This window comes from Balaenoptera physalus, assembly GCF_965194825.1.
Source record: "Balaenoptera physalus genome assembly, chromosome: X".
NCBI lineage: Eukaryota > Metazoa > Chordata > Mammalia > Artiodactyla > Balaenopteridae > Balaenoptera > Balaenoptera physalus.
Genome location: NC_138903.1, coordinates 82628266 through 82651389, shown reverse-complemented (window position 1 = coordinate 82651389; position 23124 = coordinate 82628266). Strand labels below are relative to the sequence as shown.

The 23124-nt window shown below is 51.6% G+C and overlaps 2 protein-coding genes and 2 pseudogenes across 4 annotated transcripts; all 4 read left to right on the top strand.

Annotated features, from left to right (window-relative positions):
• Positions 1–2010: 2010 nt before the first annotated feature.
• LOC309652388 (uncharacterized protein CXorf49 homolog pseudogene) lies at positions 2011–4041 on the top strand (annotated as a pseudogene). The gene has a single exon. The product of its transcript is annotated as an uncharacterized protein CXorf49 homolog pseudogene (transcript).
• A 91-nt stretch (positions 4042–4132) lies between these two features.
• On the top strand, positions 4133–6165 carry LOC309652389 (uncharacterized protein CXorf49 homolog). Its single transcript, XM_082446123.1, has 5 exons — positions 4133–4343; positions 4873–4949; positions 5217–5262; positions 5847–5888; positions 5993–6165. Exons 1-4 carry the CDS (start codon positions 4187–4189, stop codon positions 5885–5887), a joined length of 321 nt encoding a protein of 106 aa, XP_082302249.1. The 5' UTR covers positions 4133–4186; the 3' UTR covers position 5888; positions 5993–6165.
• Positions 6166–18167: 12002 nt separating this feature from the next.
• LOC309652365 (uncharacterized protein CXorf49 homolog pseudogene) lies at positions 18168–19681 on the top strand (annotated as a pseudogene). Its single transcript has one exon. The product of its transcript is annotated as an uncharacterized protein CXorf49 homolog pseudogene (transcript).
• Positions 19682–20219: 538 nt separating this feature from the next.
• On the top strand, positions 20220–22334 carry LOC309652366 (uncharacterized protein CXorf49 homolog). Its single transcript, XM_082446095.1, has 5 exons — positions 20220–20512; positions 21042–21118; positions 21386–21431; positions 22016–22057; positions 22162–22334. The coding sequence occupies exons 1-4, from the start codon at positions 20356–20358 to the stop codon at positions 22054–22056; spliced, it is 321 nt and encodes a 106-aa protein (XP_082302221.1). The 5' UTR covers positions 20220–20355; the 3' UTR covers position 22057; positions 22162–22334.
• Positions 22335–23124: the final 790 nt, after the last annotated feature.

Below are 23124 nucleotides of genomic sequence, written 5' to 3'. Positions count from 1 at the left end.
ATCTCCCCTGCTCTGTAACTTCTCCAGCATGGCCAGCTTCTCAGGTGCAGACCCAGAAAACTGGGCCTCTGAGTTCCACAGACAAGAGGGGTTCAGACATCCCAGGACTCTCCAGGAGGTCAGCCAGAGCAGGATGCAGGAGAGAGAGGTGACTGAAGGCAGAGGAGTATGAAAGGGAAAGAGCAGAAGGAAGGTATGGGAGGAATGGAGGGGTGTCAGAGTAGGAGTTGGGTGGCAGACAAGGGAAATTCTAACATCCATGGGCCATATAGAAACCAAGAGAGGGACCACTCCCCAGACATCAGTACTGCTCAGCTCAGGGAAGCTGAGAACTGACAGTTCCAAGAAAAATTGAGAGACACCTGGCTATCCACACCCACCGCCATCACAACTGGTAGGCCTTGGTTGTGCGTCCTTCAAAACTTTAAAACATACTTGTACATATACTTGAATGAATTCTCATATATTACATAGGATTGACTGGTGTGTGTGTGTGCCCACGCACGCAAGTGCTTTAATTTACAAGTGTGAATCCAAAGCCATCGTTCTGCAACTTACAGTTTGAAGTCAGGCGGATGCTTTCGAAAGCTGTGAGAATGGCCTGATGCATTCCTTTGGACTGCCACGCTTTATGCTACTGGATGCTAAGCCACGTTGCATTCATCCATTTCCTTACTGATGGGAATTTGGAGTGTTCCCAGTTTTTCCCATCACCAACACCCCTTGTGCCTGTGTTCTTGTACACTACAGGTACCAGCGTGTCTCCGGAAGAAGTACCAGGCAGCGGACTTGCTGGAACATAGAGGAAATAGCTTTTATTTTTCCTTCCAGTTTTAAGATCTTGGGCTCAAAGCAAGGACTCTGGAGTCAGACTGATTGGTTTCAATCCTGCCGCTGATCCCCACCAGCCGAATGACCTTGGGTCAGTGGCTGAACCTCTCAGTGCCTGTTTCCTCACCGGTAAGAGGCCAGTAATAGTTGGTACTATAGTTCTAGGCGTGTCACGCGGATGCATTACTATTTATGCCCAGCGCTTAGAAGAGTGCCAGGCACAGAGTCCGTGCTGGCACTAAGTTGCTTTCAATGGATTCTGCCAGATTACCTCCCAAATGGATCTCTTGCACCACCGCCACAGGGGTGTGCTCCTAACCTCTCCCACCCTCGGAATGGTTAAGCTCTTTGAAGGTTGTCAACCTAGTGTGTGAAACCCGATTCGTGGTTTTAGCTCACATCTCCAGGATCAGCGGTGGGGAGCATCTCTTGGGGTGTAACTGGCCACTGCGATTTCCTCTTCTTTGAATTTGCCTCAGAGCGGGGGAAGGGCTGATGGAGCGAGGCCAACCCCAGTCTGTCCGCCAACCCCAGTCTGTCCGCCAAACCCGCCTGCCAATAACGTTTGCTGAGCCACATTTGATGGAGCAGTTGAGACAGAGACCTTACAGAACGAAAATACGATCCCTTTGCTCTCTGGCCGACCCCTGATCACCGACTGCGGGACTCCTGTGCCCATTCTCCTGTTGGGTCGTAAGGCTTGCGGTGGAAGGGAGGCTGGCAAATGCTTTCGGCGCGTGCTAGGCGTCCAGCGCCTCCATCCTGACGTTTCATCCTCACCACCCGTGGAGCCCAGCGCCCTCACTCCCCGACCCCCTGTGTGGATGGGAGACGGAGGCTCAGAGCTGTGACTCTAACCGGAAAGGGGGGGCGGGACAGGAGGAGGCGGGCCGAGAGGCTTGACAGAGGGAGGCACTCCCACCATCCCCTTCGCCAGCCCACTGCCCGGACCGCCCACAGGCCTGGGGGCAAACCAGAGGCCCTCGACCCCATTGGTTAGGCCTCGAGACGGCAGGCGAACAAGGCGCCCGCTGGTTGGCGGGGCCCGGACCAATGAGGAGGCCGCGGCGCGGGCGTGGGAGGCGCGCGGGAAGCCGCGCGTCGTCTCGTTTGAGGCGAGTTCGTGCGGCGCGTGAGGTGGCTGCCGCTGCTCTCTGAGCGCCGCCCGCCTCACCCGCCGTGACCGCGACCGCGACCGCGACCGCGACCGCGACTCGGGCCATCGACCGTCGCCCCGGTTCCGGCGCCGCCAGGGTCGCGACATGAGCTCCCCCGATGAGGTGTCTGTGTGGGGAACGGGTTTCGGCCCAGAGGGCGGGGAGCGGGCCGGCGTCGGCCCGGCCGGCCCCGCAGTCCCGTGGGGACCCGACCCAGGCCCCGAGCCCGGGGAGCCGCGGAGCGGCGAGGGCGGGGGCGGCTTCCCGGACCCCGAGGGCTTCCAGTCGGAGCGGGAGATGCTGGAAGCGGGAGGGCCGGTGCCGTGGGGCCCCGAAGGCCGACCTGGCTCCCCAGCTGACGACACGAGGGACCTCGTGGACCTGGACGAGGAGTCTGCGGCGGCCATCTTGCTGCATCTGGCCGAGTGGGACGTGCTGGGCGTCCGCAGACACCCGTCCCTGGAGAGCTGCGCCGCCTTCGAAGTGTCCGCCGTGTGGGCCGGCCTCGAGGCGGGTCCCGGCGGTCGAGGAGCGCCCGACCAGAGCTGTGGGGAAGCGCCGCCGGCTCCGGCCCGCCCTCTCCACCTCGGTGGGCCCGAAGCGGGCCGGGCCTGGGGGAACCCTGAGAGAGGCCCTAAGCGTAGGTTGAACGTGGCTGCGGATCGCCAGCGGCTCCCCGAGGAAGGCCTGGCCTGGCTGCTGTCCGACCCCGAGTTCTCAGATGAGTTCAGTGAGACAGAGCTGATGACGGTGAGCACTTACCCCAGAGGAGGAGGCCAGGCCGAGCCCAGCACACCCGAGGATCCCGGGGACACTCCCAGACACTCGAATTTCCAAGTCAGGGAGAATTTCCTTCACGTGCCAGGCTCTTCCCTGTCCTCGGCTCCGCGAGGACTCACTTCGGTTGTGGAAACGCAGGACGTGGGAGAGCAGGGCATCTCTTCCCCTAAGAAAATGCGGAGCGTGCTCTGGGGGAAGGGGGGCAGCAGGTCCAGCTACCCGGGAGCTGCTGCTGCTGCTGCTGCAGGTGGCCTGCCGCGGGTCACTCCTAGGAAGAAGGGGGCCCAGGAGAAGAAATCCCTCAGGGGAGCCTCCAAACTTGCCCTGGGGACAACCTTCCCTTCCGGGGGAGAGCGAATCTCGGCAACTGCCCTGGAACCGGCCACCTTGCCCCCAATCTCTGCTATTCCGCTGCTTGGGAGATCCAAGAGGTATACCTTGGTCCCTTGGGGAACCGAACAGTCCAAGCACACCGGCGCTGGGAAGAAATCCGTGGCCAGGCGGGCAGGGGAGTCTGAGGCGGTGGCGGGAGAAGATAAGGACCCAAATAGAGACCCAGCCGCAAAGGGCCAGGTGAGTAGGCCATGCTCCTCCTCTCTCCCCACTCTTCCCCCACCCCCGCTCCAACCGCCCCCAGGACACACGTCTTCACCCATGCTGCCTCTGTCCATCCCTCAGGGGTCGTCATTGGGTGCCCCTCGGTCACTGGGTCATTAGGATGCCAGATCGGGCTCCTTTTGCTAGGGACAAACATTAAGGTAGCACTTCGGGTGTGCTGGGCCCGGTTCTCCACCCTTGGCCTGTTTCCAGCCTCCTCTGCGAGACTGGGGCTGGGATGGAAGGGAGGGCTGGTAACTGAATTGGGTCGGGGGATCCCTTAAAAGCTTCCCCGAAAAGCCTCAGTATTTAGACTCACCAGCTTCCTGAATCCTACTTCCTAGCTGTTCCCCAGACCTTCCTTGCAGGGGACCTGGGCTTTCTCAGTGCCCCACTGTTGTCCCTAGATCAGCTCTGCCTGCTGGCCTGGGGCTGACTGAGGGAGAAAGTGCTAATGAGATCAGCCTTTCAATTCCCTTCCCAATTCCCTGCCTCACCCCGGCCCCGAATCACACAACTCACTCACTCTCTCACTCTCACTCTCTCTCTCTCTCTCTCTCTCTCCCTCTCCCTCTCTCTCTCTCTCTCTCTCTCTCTCTCTCTCTCTCTGCCTCCCTCCCTCTCCCTCTCTCTCTCTCTCTCTCTCTCTCTCTCTCTCCCTCTCTCCCTCTCTCTCTCTCTCTCTCTCTCTCTCACACAGACACACACACACACACACACACACACACACACACACACACACACACACACACACACACACACACACACACACACACACACACACCGCCTTAGTCCAAATCGGTGAGAAATTCTTGTTTCAGATGCCAGCTTACAGGCCAGGCACATCTTTTCCACGCATGCATCGTGGAAAAGCCAGCAGTGGCGACCTCAACACCAGAGGCCCCCAAGATCCAGGAAACTCAGAGCCCTTGGCCCTGAACCCAGGAGAAGTCATGCCCAGGGGGCCTGTCCCCTCAGGTGAGTGTCGTGGGTTTGATATGAGGGGAGGGGAGAGGGGTTGAGGACAGAAACCTCTGGCTCTGTCTCTGCTGGGGGCACAGCCTTGCTCCCAGGCAGCTTCTCCCACAGGAGACGGGGTGCTGGCAGGGCTGGCCTTGAGCCACATCATCCTCTGTGTGGGGTTTGTGCGGCCGGGGTGATCGGTGGCAGTGCCCCAAACAGCTCCTCCGGGTGTAGACTTGCAGGGGAACAGCCTTTTCTGTTAAGTCCCGTTCGCCCACATTGCTCTCCCACGTGCTGGCTGTGGCTGCAGCTCTGGGAGGGTCGCATCCAGAGCCACAGTCTTTGGGGACCGCGGTGGCGAAATGGCTGCCCCCGGGGAACAGGGGAGGCAGGCCCAGAGAGAAGGTTCGGGCTGCTGGGCAGAGCAGGGGCGGCTTGTTGCCAGCGGAGGGTGGTGCTGCCTCACCTCACGTTAGACCCCGCTTGGCCCTTTCCACCTCACTGGGAGCCTGGGAAGCTGGATTGTGTGTGCTTTCCCTCTCAGGTGACCGGGAGCCACTTGACCATCCCCCAAGACCGGAAAGGCAGCAGCAGCCACTGGGAACGCCGGGCTGTCCTTGGGTAATGCTTCCTCTGGCTCCTGGAAATGCAGGCCCAAACTCGAGGGCGGGATCTGGGTCCAAGTTCAACTGACATGTGTGGGGCCCCCCCTCCCCTGCCCCCATCGCGTACCCCACGGAGGGAGCCCACCTCCTTTCCACTGAGGAGCCCTTGCCAGTCTAGCCACCCGGCTTTGGGATGGAGGGCCCTGGAGAGAGGAGAAGGTGGAGGAGAGAGGAGGCCAGAGTATACTAATCATTTCTCTTCCTCCTGTGTCTGCTGGCCTAGTGTCTCGTGCTACAGAGAGAAATAGACGACCTTAAGGAGCAACTTGGTATGAGGAACCAGGGACGGAGAGCGGTGTCTTAGTGCAGAACCCAGGTGGGCACCTGGGGTGGGGATGGGCTGCAGGTGCAGTCGGCCTCGCAGGGACCAACATCCCGGTGGGGAGGAGAACCTAGCAGGCCTGGCCCTGGAGCCGGCTGTGCATGTACAGCTGGGCGTGTGTACAAGTAGCAAAGTACTGTCTGGACTGCATGCACACTTTGCCAACCAGACCAGTCCTAGGGAATCTCCTTCTGATAGGACTTTTAGAGATGCCTCGTTGATTTTTTCCTTGAACTGCTGCTTGGTGTGGCTTCTAAGGTTCTTGTTGGATTGTTTGTTTGTTTGTGTGACGAGTTCTGACTGGTTGTAGCACGGCCCACAGCACGAGAGCTGCTGGCACATTTTGTTTCCCTTTAGGAACCGGTTCCACATTCAATTTGGGTGGTGGGGAGTGATCAGGCCCAGAGCTCTTTGCATCGGGTCTGGAGGGGGTTTCAGGTTGCAGGGCTAGGCGGTTCCTCACGGGGATAGGGGGACGGGCTTCTATATCCCTCTGTCTGGAGCGCCTGCTAATGCCTGTCCCTGTTGCAGCCGCCATGCAGTACCTGGCTGACAAGTTCCAGACCCTTTGAAGTGAGCGTTACACACACCGTACCCCTTCCCACAGTCCTGGCTGTTGAGCAGGGCTGGGGGCTGGCCCTGGCTTGAGGCTCTTCCCTGACTCCGCTGTTTCACAGGTTGAGCCCAGCGTCTTCCTGCAAGAGGAGCAGCTGGTACCTTTGGGGCCCGGGAGCTGTGGCCAAGCTCGTTCCCTCCTGTTCTGCCTCAGCTAGGGCTTCCTCTCCCCCTTGTTTTGCCCCCGCCCCGCCCCAGTTTCACAGCAGTTTCCAATTAAAGCACCTCTCATATTCTGTGTTCTGTGTTCTGCCTTCTCTCTGGAGGGGTAGGGGTAGGGGTAGGGGGCCGGGGCGGGGTGCTGCTCCACGTCAGAGCCTTTTCCAGAACAGTATCTCTGGCATCCTGTGGTGGGGACTCTGGGCCAGCCTCTGCTACCATCCCTGCAGTCAAGCCAGCGGAGTGTCCCAGGTCTGGGTCCTGTGTGGGCTCTGCCAGGCCACATTGGCACGTCCTCCCTTTACCCCCGAAGGCCCTCTTCTGGTTCTCTCCAAACCCCCCTCCTCCTTTGGGGTCTGGCGGTTCCCATTCATCTCTGCCATTCCCCCTCCCCATCAGCAGGAACTCATGACCCCCTTCCAGAGCTCCAATCTGGAAGCTTTCACATCCTCCCTGCCCTAGCCAGCTGACCACCCTCCTCCAGCCTGGTCGTCTCTATACCCTTGAGTGGAAATTGGCCCGTCAGGTTCTATGGCAAGTGTGGTTAGTAGGTCTGTGTTCTTGCATGGTCCCCGTCAAATACTCTTCCACCCGCCCCATGACACAGATTTTCCTGGAAATGATATTTCCGTGTCCCAGCTCAATCTCCCAGACTGCCTCTTTAGGACACACGAGATTGAGTCTGAACTCCATGTTCGATTTCCCCCTCACTGGAGGTTGGGGAGCACTTCCTTCCCTCAGCCGGGACCCAGGGCTGTACCAGCCTGAGACTCAGAGGGACAGATCTGTGTTTGAGTGAGGCGAGGGTTGTTCTGCCTGACACCCTTCCCGAAAGACCGGTGTTTTACTACACACAAGGGGGTATGATGGTAGATAGGACATTCCAGGTTGGTGACTGTGTGTCCCTGTGTGTGAATAAAAGTAATCAGGGATAATCTCCCTTGAGGGAGAAAGATGTGATTCAGGGAGTAAAGGGAGTAGAGGCTGGTCCGGGTTCTGTAAGGCACTGAATGAGCAAAAGCAAGGGTCGCATCTGTTTTGTTCAAGGGTTGTTGTTAAATTCCCAAAACATAGGAGGGGGATGATGCAGAAGTCACCAAACCCCACGACAGGGTGTCGGGATGCTCAAAATGTTGGATTCGCTGGAGGAGGCTCTCGATCCTACTCTGTGATCCTATGATGTCTGACAGCTACTGTGGGTGTGGATGGAATGAGATTGGGAAGGGTGGCTCCTCAGAGTAGCTCATCTTAGAATCAGGGGACCCATATATGAGACCACCCAACATGAGCTACCCGGGACAGGGGCAGGATGGGCGCAGTGAGGATGGGAAGTAAGGAGTGACTGCACCTGGACAATGGGAAGCACTTGGGTCCACCCTTCCCCCATATTCTCACCCTGACTCGCTTCCAGAGTTCATGGCATGAGCTCAGGTGGACAGACCACATGTGGGATGGGACAGTCACAGACCTCAGGGTCAGAAAAGAACGTTCGTGGGACTTAATCCTTCCACTCAAACCCCTCCCTGGAGAAGGTGGGCTTGACTGCTTAGTTTACAGCTTTGACCCTGAACCTGATCCACTGGTTATTGCTTGGCGGTGTAGCACATCTCGCTGCTGTCTGCGTAACTAAGTTTGGCAGAGACCTTCCAGCTGAGGTTTCTGCTCACCGAGACGTGCAGGCAACTTGTGCCCGGGGAGAAGTCCAGCACCAGCACCAGCACCGCCTGTCGGCAGAGGGGGTCTCGGGGCTGTGGTCACCAGTGTGAGGAAATAGAGAAGCTTGTTGAAAGGGAGGTGACATGGGAGGGCGTGACCTCAACCCTTGGTGATGCATTTTCCCTGCCTCCCTTCCCTCCACTGAGCACACAATCTCTCTGTTCCGTGTTCTGACCAACTACCACAGAAAAATGTTGCTGGAAACATGTATATCACAGGCTGTGGCTTGGCCCTGAGCTTTCCAGTTCCAGAGGGAAATAGTGGCAGGTCATACATCTGGCCCCCGTGTGTAGGAGGAGGTCAGAACCCCACCCTCATTCAGTTCACCCCATTTGCCTTTCCCCTCAAGCCCCTTCTCCAGCCTGGGAGACAGTGGCGGCTGGCCTGGAGAGCCCTAGACCCCATCCTGCCTGCTTCTGCTCCCTGCCCAATTACTGGGAAGATGCCCCCTCCCCACCTGACCCGCTCCGCACCAGCACCAGCCCAACCACAGGCCAACTGCTCTCTCTGACTCTTGGGGGGAACTGATACAAACAAAGAAGGTAGGTGTAGGTGAGCTCTGGAGAGGGAGCTGGGTGTGGTGGGCAGAGTAATCATGCCCAAAGATGTCCAAATCCTAATCCCTGCTCTGGGACTCCAGAGTCCTTGCTTTGAGCCCAAGATCTTAAAACTGGAAGGAAAAATAAAAGCTATTTCCTCTACGTTCCGGCAAGTCCGCTGCCTGGTACTTCTTCCGGAGACACGCTGGTACCTGTAGTGTACAAGAACACAGGCACAAGGGTGTTGGTGATGGGAAAAACTGGGAACACTCCAAATTCCCATCAGTAAGGAAATGGATGAATGCAACGTGGCTTAGCATCCAGTAGCATAAAGCGTGGCAGTCCAAAGGAATGCATCAGGCCATTCTCACAGCTTTCGAAAGCATCCGCCTGACTTCAAGCTGCAAGTTGCAGAACGATGGCATCAGATCCACATTAGTCAATGTTTTTAAATCCCAAATTAATCCTATCTAATGTTTGATAACCTTTGGGTGTATGTTTCAAGGTCTGAAAGACGGTTTTCACTAGATGTTAAAATGGTGGGATAGCTCCTAACAGGACCCAATAGGTTTATGGAACAAATTTATGGCCTTGGATCTCCCCAGATTGGTTAGGATGGTGTACAATTGGTTTCCTTTAGGCTCAATGTCACCTACAGGTAGCCTTGAAAACAGCTGCTGTCATTCTGCTTTCAATGTTGGCATGTTGGGTTCAATCAGTTTTCCAATGGTATGATTATTTGGCGGCAATATTTATTCCTTCACTTGGAATAGAAGATATCATTACTCATATAGAGGCTTTAACAAAATTCACCCAGCAATCCTTAAATGATAGTAACCAAGCCATTTGTTTGCTCAGTTCAGAAATTTCCATGATGAGAAAAGCAGTCCTACAGAATTGCATGGCCCTCAATATTCTAACACCTCTCAAGGGGGAGCTTATGCTATAATACACAGTGAATGTTGTGTTTTTATACCTGATGAGTCTTGTAATGCAACCCCCCCTTATGGTGCGTCTGAAAAATCAGATTTCCACTCTGAATGATCCTCTTCCCAGTTTAAGGGAAATGCTAGGAAAATGGTTTGGTTCAAGAGGATATTGGCTTACATCTTTACTAATGATATTGTTCCTCCTATTGCCAACTTTGATTACAGTTTGTGTAACTTATAAAGTTTTAGTTTCTTGTTTTTTGCGCTGTGTATCACCTGTTCCTACTAAGATAACGATATCTAAACAACTGGGAACTACTGATCACATCTATAGTTCTCTATAAAATAATGGACATGCACAATGCACATGCAAGGTAAAATTGGTGCAAGTCCTATTGGACAACTTGGAATTGACCGTTATTCCTTGCCAGACATCTTACTAGTACCACCCCCTAAAAGGAAAGAAAGAACCGGGCTATTAGGACCCAGCATCGAGGGACATGATGGACCCAAGGCAGGTAAAGAACAACCCTAACATTTAGGGACCCAAATACTTGATCACCTAATGCTTTCTATTGAAAGATTAATGATCAAAAGTGGAATTAATGAAATAAAATTATTTTCAGGCAGGACAAGAAAAATTTTAAACGTAAAATTCTCTCTGCCCATTTGAGCCACTACCCCCTCCCCTTTAGTGTGATTTGTGCATCACATTATACATTAACTAGATCCCCTTAAAAGATACAGGAATGCCCACACGCCAGAAAAAAAAGAAAAAAAAAAAAAACAAAAAACAAAGAAAGAAAGAAAAGAAATTTCCTCCTGGAACCAGCAAGGTAACTCCTGAAGAGTAACTTTCCTTTCTCAATCCTGTAATGGGTCATTAATACCCACTACTCGCCTTGTTGGACTATGTAAACTATTAATATGCTACTTTGTCTCAAAAACTTATATAACTGTTTTACCTCCAATGGGTGGAACAGTCCTCAGAGTTTTCTGAAGATTGTCTCCTATGTTATAGTCCTCAGGTTGGCTCAAAGAAAAATTTCCATTTTTCTTAGATTGACTATTGATTAATTTTTTTGGACAACACAATGAAACCAAAAGATAACAAATCACAAACCTTAGGCAGACTGACCAAGGAAAAAAAAAGAGATTCCTAAGGAATCACTAAAATCAGGACTGAAAAAGGAGACATCACCATTGAGCCTATTGAATTTTAAAAGTTATAAGAAAATAGTATGAAAAAATTTATACCAACAAATTAGACACATATATGCAATGAAAAAATTTGTAGAGAGACACAAACTTCAAAACAGACTCAATAATAGACAGTCAATTAAATTAATAATTAAAAATCTTCCCACAATGATGCGCCTGTCCAGATGGCATCACTGCTGAATGCTATCAAACATTTCAGACGGAAATAATAGCAACACTCCAGAAATTCTTCCAGAAAATAGAAGAGGAATGAACACTTTCAAAATAGCTCTAGTAGGCCAATATTACTGTAGTGTGAGCCTCTGACAGTTTTTTTTTTTTTTTAATTGTAATGCAAGTGCCTGACATTAAGCTTCTGATTGCTGAGGCACCACTTCAAAGACAGCTATATCAAAAAGAACAAATTGCCAGCTACACGACTAGGTAAAGAGCCAGGCCACCACACCCCTGAAGTTTCCTTTGTTTTAGAGATCTCTGATTGACTTAGATAACTGACCCTTTGGCTGCTTGTTTTTCCCTTCTTGTACTCTAATTCCCATTCTGTTTTAAATTCATCAATAAAGAGTGAATCTGAGAAACCCTAGGCCCCTCACTCTTGACCCCGATAAAAACATAACCCCAGGTCCCAGCTCTCTTTCTCCACCCACAACCTTTCTGTGTGGTCCAAGGCATGCCATGTACCCTCCAGGACTTGTGAGTAATAAACTTCCTCCTTTCAAAGTTTCCTAAAGGTTATTGCTGAGGTGCATCTTGCAATTATAATAAGAACCACAAGGGCTAGTTCAACCACAACATTGGTTCTGAAAGGGGAAATATCTGTGGGGGCTCGCCTTGGAGTCCAGGTGAGTGCCTCCAGGTATTTCTAGCTGACAGTATCACTATCGATTGGCTGAGACCAGCACAATTACCCTGATGCCCAAAACACACAAAGACATCCAAAATAAAGAAAATTGCATACCAATCTTTCTCATGAATATAGATGAAATAACCCTCAAGAAAATATTAACAAACTGAATTCAGAAACATATAAAAAGGATTATATACCATAACCAAGTGGGATTTATTCTAGAAATACAAGGTTGGTTTAACATCTAAAAATCAATTTATGTAATACACTATTCTAAAAGAAGAAAGCACTGAAACATTATCATATTAACTGACACAGAAACAGCATGTGACAAAATTCGACCACCTTTCATGATAAAAACAATAAAAAACTATAGGAACAGAAAGAAATTTCTTCAGCATGATAAAGAATATCTATGAAAAACCTACAGCTAACATCATATTTAGTAGTGAAAGACTGCATACTTTTCCCCTAAAGTCAGCAACAAAGACATGCTCACTACTTTTATTCATTATTGCACTGGAAGTTTGAGCCAGTTCAAACAGGGAAGAAGAAGAACTAAAAGTCATCCAGATAGGAAATAAAAAAGGAAATTTTTTTATTCTCAGATGACATGATTTCATATGCAGAAAATCCTAAGGAATCCACAAAAATGGTTCTAATGGTAGAACTAATAAGGAAGTTCAACAGATCACAGAATACAAGATTAATACATAAAACAAATTTTATTGCTATATACATGTAGCAAATAATCCAAAAATGAAATTAAGGAACACTTAATTCTAGTTACAATAGCATCAAAAAGAATAAAATGCTTAGGCATATATTTAACAAACCAAATGTAATACTTATGCACTGAGAAACACAAATTGATGTTTGTTGAGAGAAATTAAAGATGATCTAAATAAATGGAAAGGCATTGCATGTTCATGGTTGTAAGACTCAATATTTATATGGTAATTCTCCCCAAATTGATATATAGATTCAATTCAATCTCTATCGACATTTCAGCAGGCTTTCTTTGTAAAAATTCACAGGCTGATCCAAAAATTCATATGGAAATGAAAAACAAAACAAAACAAAACAAAACAGAATATCCAAAACTACTTTGAAAAAGAACAAACCTGGAAGACGTCCACTTTCTGATTTCAAAACTATAAACTATTACTATAATACTACTATAGTATACTATACTACTATAGTATTAGTAGTATTATAGTAATAGTTTACTATAATAGTAAACTATTTACTATAAAAATACAGATAATCAAGTTAGTGTAGTACTGACATAGAGATAGATCAATGGAACAGAATTGAGAGTTCAGAAATAACGAACTCTCCTTATATTTATGGTCAATGATTTTCAATTCAATGGGGAAAGGATAGCCTTTTCAACACGTGGTGCTGGTACAACTGGATATCATGCAAAAATACAAACTTAGAACCTGACTTCACAGCACACACAAAACTTAATGCAAAATGGATCAGAGACTTAAAAGTAAAACCTACAACTATAAATCTGTTAAAAGAAACCCTAGGAGAAAAATCTTTGTAAACATGAGTTAGGCAATGATCTCTTAGATATAACACCAAAAGCATGATCCATAAAAGAAAAACTTGATAAATTGGACTTCATCAAAATTTAAAACATTTATGCTTCAGAAGGCACTATTCAGAAAATGAAAAGACAAGGTGCAGACTGGGAGAAAATATTTGAAAGTCACAGATCTAACAAAGAACTTGTATCCAGAATAAAGAATAAGAATAATAAATAAATAAGAAAATGACCCCATTAAAAAATTGGGTAAAAGATTTGTATAGACATTTCACCAAAGAAGGTATAGAAGTGGTTAATAAGCATATGAAAGGATGCTCAGAACCACTAGTCAGTAGGGAAATACAAATCAAAACCATAATGAGATACCATGTTGCAAAAACAATAGGATGGCTATAATCCAAAATACAGATATTAACAAATATTTGGATTTGGAGAAATTTGAATCCTCATACACTTCTGGTGATAATGTAAAATAGTTGAATCTCTTTGGAAAATATTCTGGTATTTTCTTAAAAAGTTAAACATAGAGTTACCATATGATCCAGAATGTCCATTCCTAGGGATCTACCTAAGAGAACTGAAAACATATGTTCACAAAAAAACTCATGAACTCAAAATGTATATGAATATTCGTAACAGCGTTTAGTTTGGGAATATTATCCATAATATTCCCAAACTAAACATAACCCAAATGCCCATAAACTGAAGAATGTATAAATAAAATGTGGTATAGCCATACCATGGAATATTATTTGGCAATAAAAATAACTGAAGTACTGATACATGCTACAACATGAGTGAACCTCAAAAACATTATATTAAGTGAAAGAAGCCAGACACAACGTACTATATATTGTGTGGTTCCATTTATACAAAATTTCCTAACTAGGCAAATCATAGAGACAGAAAGTAGTTTATTACTTGCCTATAGGGCTGGGGTGGGTTGGGGGGTAGGGGGTGATGGCTAAGGGATACAGGGCATCTTCTTGGGCTAACAAAAGTATCCTAAAATTGATTGTGATAGATGCACAACTGGGAATATATGAAAAGCCACTGAATAAGGCATTTTATTTTTTAATTTATTTTTATTGCAAAAACACATAATATGAAACCGACCTTATTAACAAATTTTTTAGTGTACAATGTTGTTAACTATGTGAACATTGTTGTAATCAGATCTCCAGAATTCTTCATCTTGCACGACTGCAAATCTATACTCATTGAACAACAACTCCCCATTTCCCCCTCCCCCAAGCCCTTGGCAACCAGGATTCTACTTCCTGCTTCTAAGAGTTTGACTACTTTAGATACCCCATGTAAGTGGAAACATGCAGTATTTGTCCTTTGTGAGTGGCTTACCTCACTTAGTATAATATCCTCAAAGTTCATCCATACTACAGCGTATAGCAAGATTTCCTTCTTTTTAAAGGCTGAATAATATTCTGTTATATGTATACATTATATATACTACCTTTTATCCATTCACCTGTTGATAGATATTTAGGTTGTTTTCATCTCTTGGCTATTGTGAACAACGGTGCAATGAACATGGGAGTGCAATAATCTATGCAAGATCCTGATTTCAATTAGTTTGTAATGTAAATGTAAATATACGGAAGTGGGAATGCTGGATCATATGGGAGTTCTATTTTTATTTTTTTAGGAACTTCCATACTGTTTTCCATGGTGGGTGCACCATTTTACACTCCCCCCAGCAATGCACAAGGGATTCATTTTCTTCACTTCCTTGCCAACACTTGCTATTTTAAGTTTTGTTTTTTTTTTTTCTTTTTAATACTGGCCATCTTAACAGTTTTGAGGTGATAACTCATTGTGGTTTTGAATTGCATTTCTCTGATGACTAGTGATGTTGAGCATTTTTCATATACCTGTAGGCCATTTATGTGTCTTCTTTGGAGAAATATCTAATCAATTCCTTTGCCCATTTTTAAATTGTGTTGTCTGTTTCTTTGTTTTTGAAAGCATAAGCCACAGACTGGGAAACAATATTTGCAAAGCACACATGGTAAAGAACTTGTATCCGAAAGAGATAAAGAACATTCGATATTCAGTAATAAGAAATCAAACAACCCAATAAATAATGAGCAAAAAAAAAAATCGAACTGACATTGTGCTTACTGGATGGCCAGTAAGCTATTGAGAAGATGTTTGACCTCATTAGTCATTAGGGAAATAACTAAAGCCACAATGAAATACCACAACATAGCTATAAGCATGGCTGAAATAAAAACAAAATACAGACAATACCAAGTGCTAGAGAGACTGAGGAACAGCTAGAACTCCCCTGCATTGTTGGTGAGAATGCAAAAAATGGTACAGACGCTCTGGAAACAGTTAAAAATACACTAACGATTCAATCCAGCAAGTTAACTCCTAGATATTTACCCAAGAGAAATGAAAACTTACATTCGCAAAAAATCTGTATGCAAATGTTTATAGCAGTTTTCTTAGATGCTTGGGTGACTGCACACTGGCACTGGACACAGACATGTCTAGGACTACTGGCCACAGGTTCTGAGCTGACATTGATCCCGGAAGCCCAAAGTGTCATGATGGGGCCCTGTTAGAGTGGGGCTTATGAGGTTCTGGCAGTAAAAGGAGTTGGGGATAGATATCAGTTCACGGTGAGCTGACTGGGTCCCTGGACCAACATAGTGGTCATTTCTCCAGTCCCCAGGCTGATAATTCTAAGTGATACACTTGGCAGTTGGAGCAATGACCTGCACATTGGGTCATTGGTCTGTGGAGTAAGAGCTATCACCTTGGGAAGGCCAAGAGGAACCTCTGACACTGGCTCCCACCCCAGGCCAAGAGAGTAAGTCAAAACCAGTATTGGATCCTGGTGAGTGTAGGGGGGTACAGCAGAGATTAGTGACATCATTGGAGATGTATGGGATGCAGGGGAAGAGCAGGTAGGAGAGCCACAGGGACGAAGAGAGTGGAGAAGGTGAGAAGAAGTTCTGGGAGTCTCTCTATGGGGGGGGGGGGAGGAAGGGAGTGGAAATGGTGAGAGGGAAGACGGAGGCTTCCACTGGATCCACTGGTAATGTTTCATAGGATGCTGGTGGATGCAGGAGATTTTGCTATATCCTTCCTTATTCATTTTAACGTATTTGAAATAGCACACCATGACTTAAAAAGTCACTGGGAGAAGTGGAAGAGGGCGGTATCCACAAACAGGCAGGCACCATCGGGGGCAGGCTCGAGGAGGAGGATTGCAGATTTACAGTGCACCCAATCTCCCCTGCTCTGTAACTTCTCCAGCATGGCCAGCTTCTCAGGTGCAGACCCAGAAAACTGGGCCTCTGAGTTCCACAGACAAGAGGGGTTCAGACATCCCAGGACTCTCCAGGAGGTCAGCCAGAGCAGGATGCAGGAGAGAGAGGTGACTGAAGGCAGAGGAGTATGAAAGGGAAAGAGCAGAAGGAAGGTATGGGAGGAATGGAGGGGTGTCAGAGTAGGAGTTGGGTGGCAGACAAGGGAAATTCTAACATCCATGGGCCATATAGAAACCAAGAGAGGGACCACTCCCCAGACATCAGTACTGCTCAGCTCAGGGAAGCTGAGAACTGACAGTTCCAAGAAAAATTGAGAGACACCTGGCTATCCACACCCACCGCCATCACAACTGGTAGGCCTTGGTTGTGCGTCCTTCAAAACTTTAAAACATACTTGTACATATACTTGAATGAATTCTCATATATTACATAGGATTGACTGGTGTGTGTGTGTGCCCACGCACGCAAGTGCTTTAATTTACAAGTGTGAATCCAAAGCCATCGTTCTGCAACTTACAGTTTGAAGTCAGGCGGATGCTTTCGAAAGCTGTGAGAATGGCCTGATGCATTCCTTTGGACTGCCACGCTTTATGCTACTGGATGCTAAGCCACGTTGCATTCATCCATTTCCTTACTGATGGGAATTTGGAGTGTTCCCAGTTTTTCCCATCACCAACACCCCTTGTGCCTGTGTTCTTGTACACTACAGGTACCAGCGTGTCTCCGGAAGAAGTACCAGGCAGCGGACTTGCTGGAACATAGAGGAAATAGCTTTTATTTTTCCTTCCAGTTTTAAGATCTTGGGCTCAAAGCAAGGACTCTGGAGTCAGACTGATTGGTTTCAATCCTGCCGCTGATCCCCACCAGCCGAATGACCTTGGGTCAGTGGCTGAACCTCTCAGTGCCTGTTTCCTCACCGGTAAGAGGCCAGTAATAGTTGGTACTATAGTTCTAGGCGTGTCACGCGGATGCATTACTATTTATGCCCAGCGCTTAGAAGAGTGCCAGGCACAGAGTCCGTGCTGGCACTAAGTTGCTTTCAATGGATTCTGCCAGATTACCTCCCAAATGGATCTCTTGCACCACCGCCACAGGGGTGTGCTCCTAACCTCTCCCACCCTCGGAATGGTTAAGCTCTTTGAAGGTTGTCAACCTAGTGTGTGAAACCCGATTCGTGGTTTTAGCTCACATCTCCAGGATCAGCGGTGGGGAGCATCTCTTGGGGTGTAACTGGCCACTGCGATTTCCTCTTCTTTGAATTTGCCTCAGAGCGGGGGAAGGGCTGATGGAGCGAGGCCAACCCCAGTCTGTCCGCCAACCCCAGTCTGTCCGCCAAACCCGCCTGCCAATAACGTTTGCTGAGCCACATTTGATGGAGCAGTTGAGACAGAGACCTTACAGAACGAAAATACGATCCCTTTGCTCTCTGGCCGACCCCTGATCACCGACTGCGGGACTCCTGTGCCCATTCTCCTGTTGGGTCGTAAGGCTTGCGGTGGAAGGGAGGCTGGCAAATGCTTTCGGCGCGTGCTAGGCGTCCAGCGCCTCCATCCTGACGTTTCATCCTCACCACCCGTGGAGCCCAGCGCCCTCACTCCCCGACCCCCTGTGTGGATGGGAGACGGAGGCTCAGAGCTGTGACTCTAACCGGAAAGGGGGGGCGGGACAGGAGGAGGCGGGCCGAGAGGCTTGACAGAGGGAGGCACTCCCACCATCCCCTTCGCCAGCCCACTGCCCGGACCGCCCACAGGCCTGGGGGCAAACCAGAGGCCCTCGACCCCATTGGTTAGGCCTCGAGACGGCAGGCGAACAAGGCGCCCGCTGGTTGGCGGGGCCCGGACCAATGAGGAGGCCGCGGCGCGGGCGTGGGAGGCGCGCGGGAAGCCGCGCGTCGTCTCGTTTGAGGCGAGTTCGTGCGGCGCGTGAGGTGGCTGCCGCTGCTCTCTGAGCGCCGCCCGCCTCACCCGCCGTGACCGCGACCGCGACCGCGACCGCGACCGCGACTCGGGCCATCGACCGTCGCCCCGGTTCCGGCGCCGCCAGGGTCGCGACATGAGCTCCCCCGATGAGGTGTCTGTGTGGGGAACGGGTTTCGGCCCAGAGGGCGGGGAGCGGGCCGGCGTCGGCCCGGCCGGCCCCGCAGTCCCGTGGGGACCCGACCCAGGCCCCGAGCCCGGGGAGCCGCGGAGCGGCGAGGGCGGGGGCGGCTTCCCGGACCCCGAGGGCTTCCAGTCGGAGCGGGAGATGCTGGAAGCGGGAGGGCCGGTGCCGTGGGGCCCCGAAGGCCGACCTGGCTCCCCAGCTGACGACACGAGGGACCTCGTGGACCTGGACGAGGAGTCTGCGGCGGCCATCTTGCTGCATCTGGCCGAGTGGGACGTGCTGGGCGTCCGCAGACACCCGTCCCTGGAGAGCTGCGCCGCCTTCGAAGTGTCCGCCGTGTGGGCCGGCCTCGAGGCGGGTCCCGGCGGTCGAGGAGCGCCCGACCAGAGCTGTGGGGAAGCGCCGCCGGCTCCGGCCCGCCCTCTCCACCTCGGTGGGCCCGAAGCGGGCCGGGCCTGGGGGAACCCTGAGAGAGGCCCTAAGCGTAGGTTGAACGTGGCTGCGGATCGCCAGCGGCTCCCCGAGGAAGGCCTGGCCTGGCTGCTGTCCGACCCCGAGTTCTCAGATGAGTTCAGTGAGACAGAGCTGATGACGGTGAGCACTTACCCCAGAGGAGGAGGCCAGGCCGAGCCCAGCACACCCGAGGATCCCGGGGACACTCCCAGACACTCGAATTTCCAAGTCAGGGAGAATTTCCTTCACGTGCCAGGCTCTTCCCTGTCCTCGGCTCCGCGAGGACTCACTTCGGTTGTGGAAACGCAGGACGTGGGAGAGCAGGGCATCTCTTCCCCTAAGAAAATGCGGAGCGTGCTCTGGGGGAAGGGGGGCAGCAGGTCCAGCTACCCGGGAGCTGCTGCTGCTGCTGCTGCAGGTGGCCTGCCGCGGGTCACTCCTAGGAAGAAGGGGGCCCAGGAGAAGAAATCCCTCAGGGGAGCCTCCAAACTTGCCCTGGGGACAACCTTCCCTTCCGGGGGAGAGCGAATCTCGGCAACTGCCCTGGAACCGGCCACCTTGCCCCCAATCTCTGCTATTCCGCTGCTTGGGAGATCCAAGAGGTATACCTTGGTCCCTTGGGGAACCGAACAGTCCAAGCACACCGGCGCTGGGAAGAAATCCGTGGCCAGGCGGGCAGGGGAGTCTGAGGCGGTGGCGGGAGAAGATAAGGACCCAAATAGAGACCCAGCCGCAAAGGGCCAGGTGAGTAGGCCATGCTCCTCCTCTCTCCCCACTCTTCCCCCACCCCCGCTCCAACCGCCCCCAGGACACACGTCTTCACCCATGCTGCCTCTGTCCATCCCTCAGGGGTCGTCATTGGGTGCCCCTCGGTCACTGGGTCATTAGGATGCCAGATCGGGCTCCTTTTGCTAGGGACAAACATTAAGGTAGCACTTCAGGTGTGCTGGGCCCGGTTCTCCACCCTTGGCCTGTTTCCAGCCTCCTCTGCGAGACTGGGGCTGGGATGGAAGGGAGGGCTGGTAACTGAATTGGGTCGGGGGATCCCTTAAAAGCTTCCCCGAAAAGCCTCAGTATTTAGACTCACCAGCTTCCTGAATCCTACTTCCTAGCTGTTCCCCAGACCTTCCTTGCAGGGGACCTGGGCTTTCTCAGTGCCCCACTGTTGTCCCTAGATCAGCTCTGCCTGCTGGCCTGGGGCTGACTGAGGGAGAAAGTGCTAATGAGATCAGCCTTTCAATTCCCTTCCCAATTCCCTGCCTCACCCCGGCCCCGAATCACACAACTCACTCACTCTCTCACTCTCACTCTCTCTCTCTCTCTCTCTCTCTCCCTCTCCCTCTCTCTCTCTCTCTCTCTCTCTCTCTCTCTCTCTCTCTGCCTCCCTCCCTCTCCCTCTCTCTCTCTCTCTCTCTCTCTCTCTCCCTCTCTCCCTCTCTCTCTCTCTCTCTCTCTCTCTCACACAGACACACACACACACACACACACACACACACACACACACACAGACACACACACACACACACACACACACACACACACACACACACACACACACACACACCGCCTTAGTCCAAATCGGTGAGAAATTCTTGTTTCAGATGCCAGCTTACAGGCCAGGCACATCTTTTCCACGCATGCATCGTGGAAAAGCCAGCAGTGGCGACCTCAACACCAGAGGCCCCCAAGATCCAGGAAACTCAGAGCCCTTGGCCCTGAACCCAGAAGAAGTCATGCCCAGGGGGCCTGTCCCCTCAGGTGAGTGTCGTGGGTTTGATATGAGGGGAGGGGAGAGGGGTTGAGGACAGAAACCTCTGGCTCTGTCTCTGCTGGGGGCACAGCCTTGCTCCCAGGCAGCTTCTCCCACAGGAGACGGGGTGCTGGCAGGGCTGGCCTTGAGCCACATCATCCTCTGTGTGGGGTTTGTGCGGCCGGGGTGATCGGTGGCAGTGCCCCAAACAGCTCCTCCGGGTGTAGACTTGCAGGGGAACAGCCTTTTCTGTTAAGTCCCGTTCGCCCACATTGCTCTCCCACGTGCTGGCTGTGGCTGCAGCTCTGGGAGGGTCGCATCCAGAGCCACAGTCTTTGGGGACCGCGGTGGCGAAATGGCTGCCCCCGGGGAACAGGGGAGGCAGGCCCAGAGAGAAGGTTCGGGCTGCTGGGCAGAGCAGGGGCGGCTTGTTGCCAGCGGAGGGTGGTGCTGCCTCACCTCACGTTAGACCCCGCTTGGCCCTTTCCACCTCACTGGGAGCCTGGGAAGCTGGATTGTGTGTGCTTTCCCTCTCAGGTGACCGGGAGCCACTTGACCATCCCCCAAGACCGGAAAGGCAGCAGCAGCCACTGGGAACGCCGGGCTGTCCTTGGGTAATGCTTCCTCTGGCTCCTGGAAATGCAGGCCCAAACTCGAGGGCGGGATCTGGGTCCAAGTTCAACTGACATGTGTGGGGCCCCCCCTCCCCTGCCCCCATCGCGTACCCCACGGAGGGAGCCCACCTCCTTTCCACTGAGGAGCCCTTGCCAGTCTAGCCACCCGGCTTTGGGATGGAGGGCCCTGGAGAGAGGAGAAGGTGGAGGAGAGAGGAGGCCAGAGTATACTAATCATTTCTCTTCCTCCTGTGTCTGCTGGCCTAGTGTCTCGTGCTACAGAGAGAAATAGACGACCTTAAGGAGCAACTTGGTATGAGGAACCAGGGACGGAGAGCGGTGTCTTAGTGCAGAACCCAGGTGGGCACCTGGGGTGGGGATGGGCTGCAGGTGCAGTCGGCCTCGCAGGGACCAACATCCCGGTGGGGAGGAGAACCTAGCAGGCCTGGCCCTGGAGCCGGCTGTGCATGTACAGCTGGGCGTGTGTACAAGTAGCAAAGTACTGTCTGGACTGCATGCACACTTTGCCAACCAGACCAGTCCTAGGGAATCTCCTTCTGATAGGACTTTTAGAGATGCCTCGTTGATTTTTTCCTTGAACTGCTGCTTGGTGTGGCTTCTAAGGTTCTTGTTGGATTGTTTGTTTGTTTGTGTGACGAGTTCTGACTGGTTGTGGCACGGCCCACAGCACGAGAGCTGCTGGCACATTTTGTTTCCCTTTAGGAACCGGTTCCACATTCAATTTGGGTGGTGGGGAGTGATCAGGCCCAGAGCTCTTTGCATCGGGTCTGGAGGGGGTTTCAGGTTGCAGGGCTAGGCGGTTCCTCACGGGGATAGGGGGACGGGCTTCTATATCCCTCTGTCTGGAGCGCCTGCTAATGCCTGTCCCTGTTGCAGCCGCCATGCAGTACCTGGCTGACAAGTTCCAGACCCTTTGAAGTGAGCGTTACACACACCGTACCCCTTCCCACAGTCCTGGCTGTTGAGCAGGGCTGGGGGCTGGCCCTGGCTTGAGGCTCTTCCCTGACTCCGCTGTTTCACAGGTTGAGCCCAGCGTCTTCCTGCAAGAGGAGCAGCTGGTACCTTTGGGGCCCGGGAGCTGTGGCCAAGCTCGTTCCCTCCTGTTCTGCCTCAGCTAGGGCTTCCTCTCCCCCTTGTTTTGCCCCCGCCCCGCCCCAGTTTCACAGCAGTTTCCAATTAAAGCACCTCTCATATTCTGTGTTCTGTGTTCTGCCTTCTCTCTGGAGGGGTAGGGGTAGGGGTAGGGGGCCGGGGCGGGGTGCTGCTCCACGTCAGAGCCTTTTCCAGAACAGTATCTCTGGCATCCTGTGGTGGGGACTCTGGGCCAGCCTCTGCTACCATCCCTGCAGTCAAGCCAGCGGAGTGTCCCAGGTCTGGGTCCTGTGTGGGCTCTGCCAGGCCACATTGGCACGTCCTCCCTTTACCCCCGAAGGCCCTCTTCTGGTTCTCTCCAAACCCCCCTCCTCCTTTGGGGTCTGGCGGTTCCCATTCATCTCTGCCATTCCCCCTCCCCATCAGCAGGAACTCATGACCCCCTTCCAGAGCTCCAATCTGGAAGCTTTCACATCCTCCCTGCCCTAGCCAGCTGACCACCCTCCTCCAGCCTGGTCGTCTCTATACCCTTGAGTGGAAATTGGCCCGTCAGGTTCTATGGCAAGTGTGGTTAGTAGGTCTGTGTTCTTGCATGGTCCCCGTCAAATACTCTTCCACCCGCCCCATGACACAGATTTTCCTGGAAATGATATTTCCGTGTCCCAGCTCAATCTCCCAGACTGCCTCTTTAGGACACACGAGATTGAGTCTGAACTCCATGTTCGATTTCCCCCTCACTGGAGGTTGGGGAGCACTTCCTTCCCTCAGCCGGGACCCAGGGCTGTACCAGCCTGAGACTCAGAGGGACAGATCTGTGTTTGAGTGAGGCGAGGGTGGTTCTGCCTGACACCCTTCCCGAAAGACCGGTGTTTTACTACACACAAGGGGGTATG

Excerpts from the sequence above, each read along its gene's own strand:
- LOC309652389 (XM_082446123.1), top strand. The coding sequence starts at position 4,187 with ATGCCAGCTTACAGGCCAGGCACATCTTTTCCACGCATGCATCGTGGA. Across the intron at positions 4,344-4,872 it reads CAGGGGGCCTGTCCCCTCAG|GTGACCGGGAGCCACTTGAC; the intron begins GTGAGTGTCGTG and ends TTTCCCTCTCAG. Across the intron at positions 5,263-5,846 it reads CGACCTTAAGGAGCAACTTG|CCGCCATGCAGTACCTGGCT; the intron begins GTATGAGGAACC and ends TCCCTGTTGCAG.
- LOC309652366 (XM_082446095.1), top strand. The coding sequence starts at position 20,356 with ATGCCAGCTTACAGGCCAGGCACATCTTTTCCACGCATGCATCGTGGA. Across the intron at positions 21,119-21,385 it reads GAACGCCGGGCTGTCCTTGG|TGTCTCGTGCTACAGAGAGA; the intron begins GTAATGCTTCCT and ends CTGCTGGCCTAG. Across the intron at positions 21,432-22,015 it reads CGACCTTAAGGAGCAACTTG|CCGCCATGCAGTACCTGGCT; the intron begins GTATGAGGAACC and ends TCCCTGTTGCAG.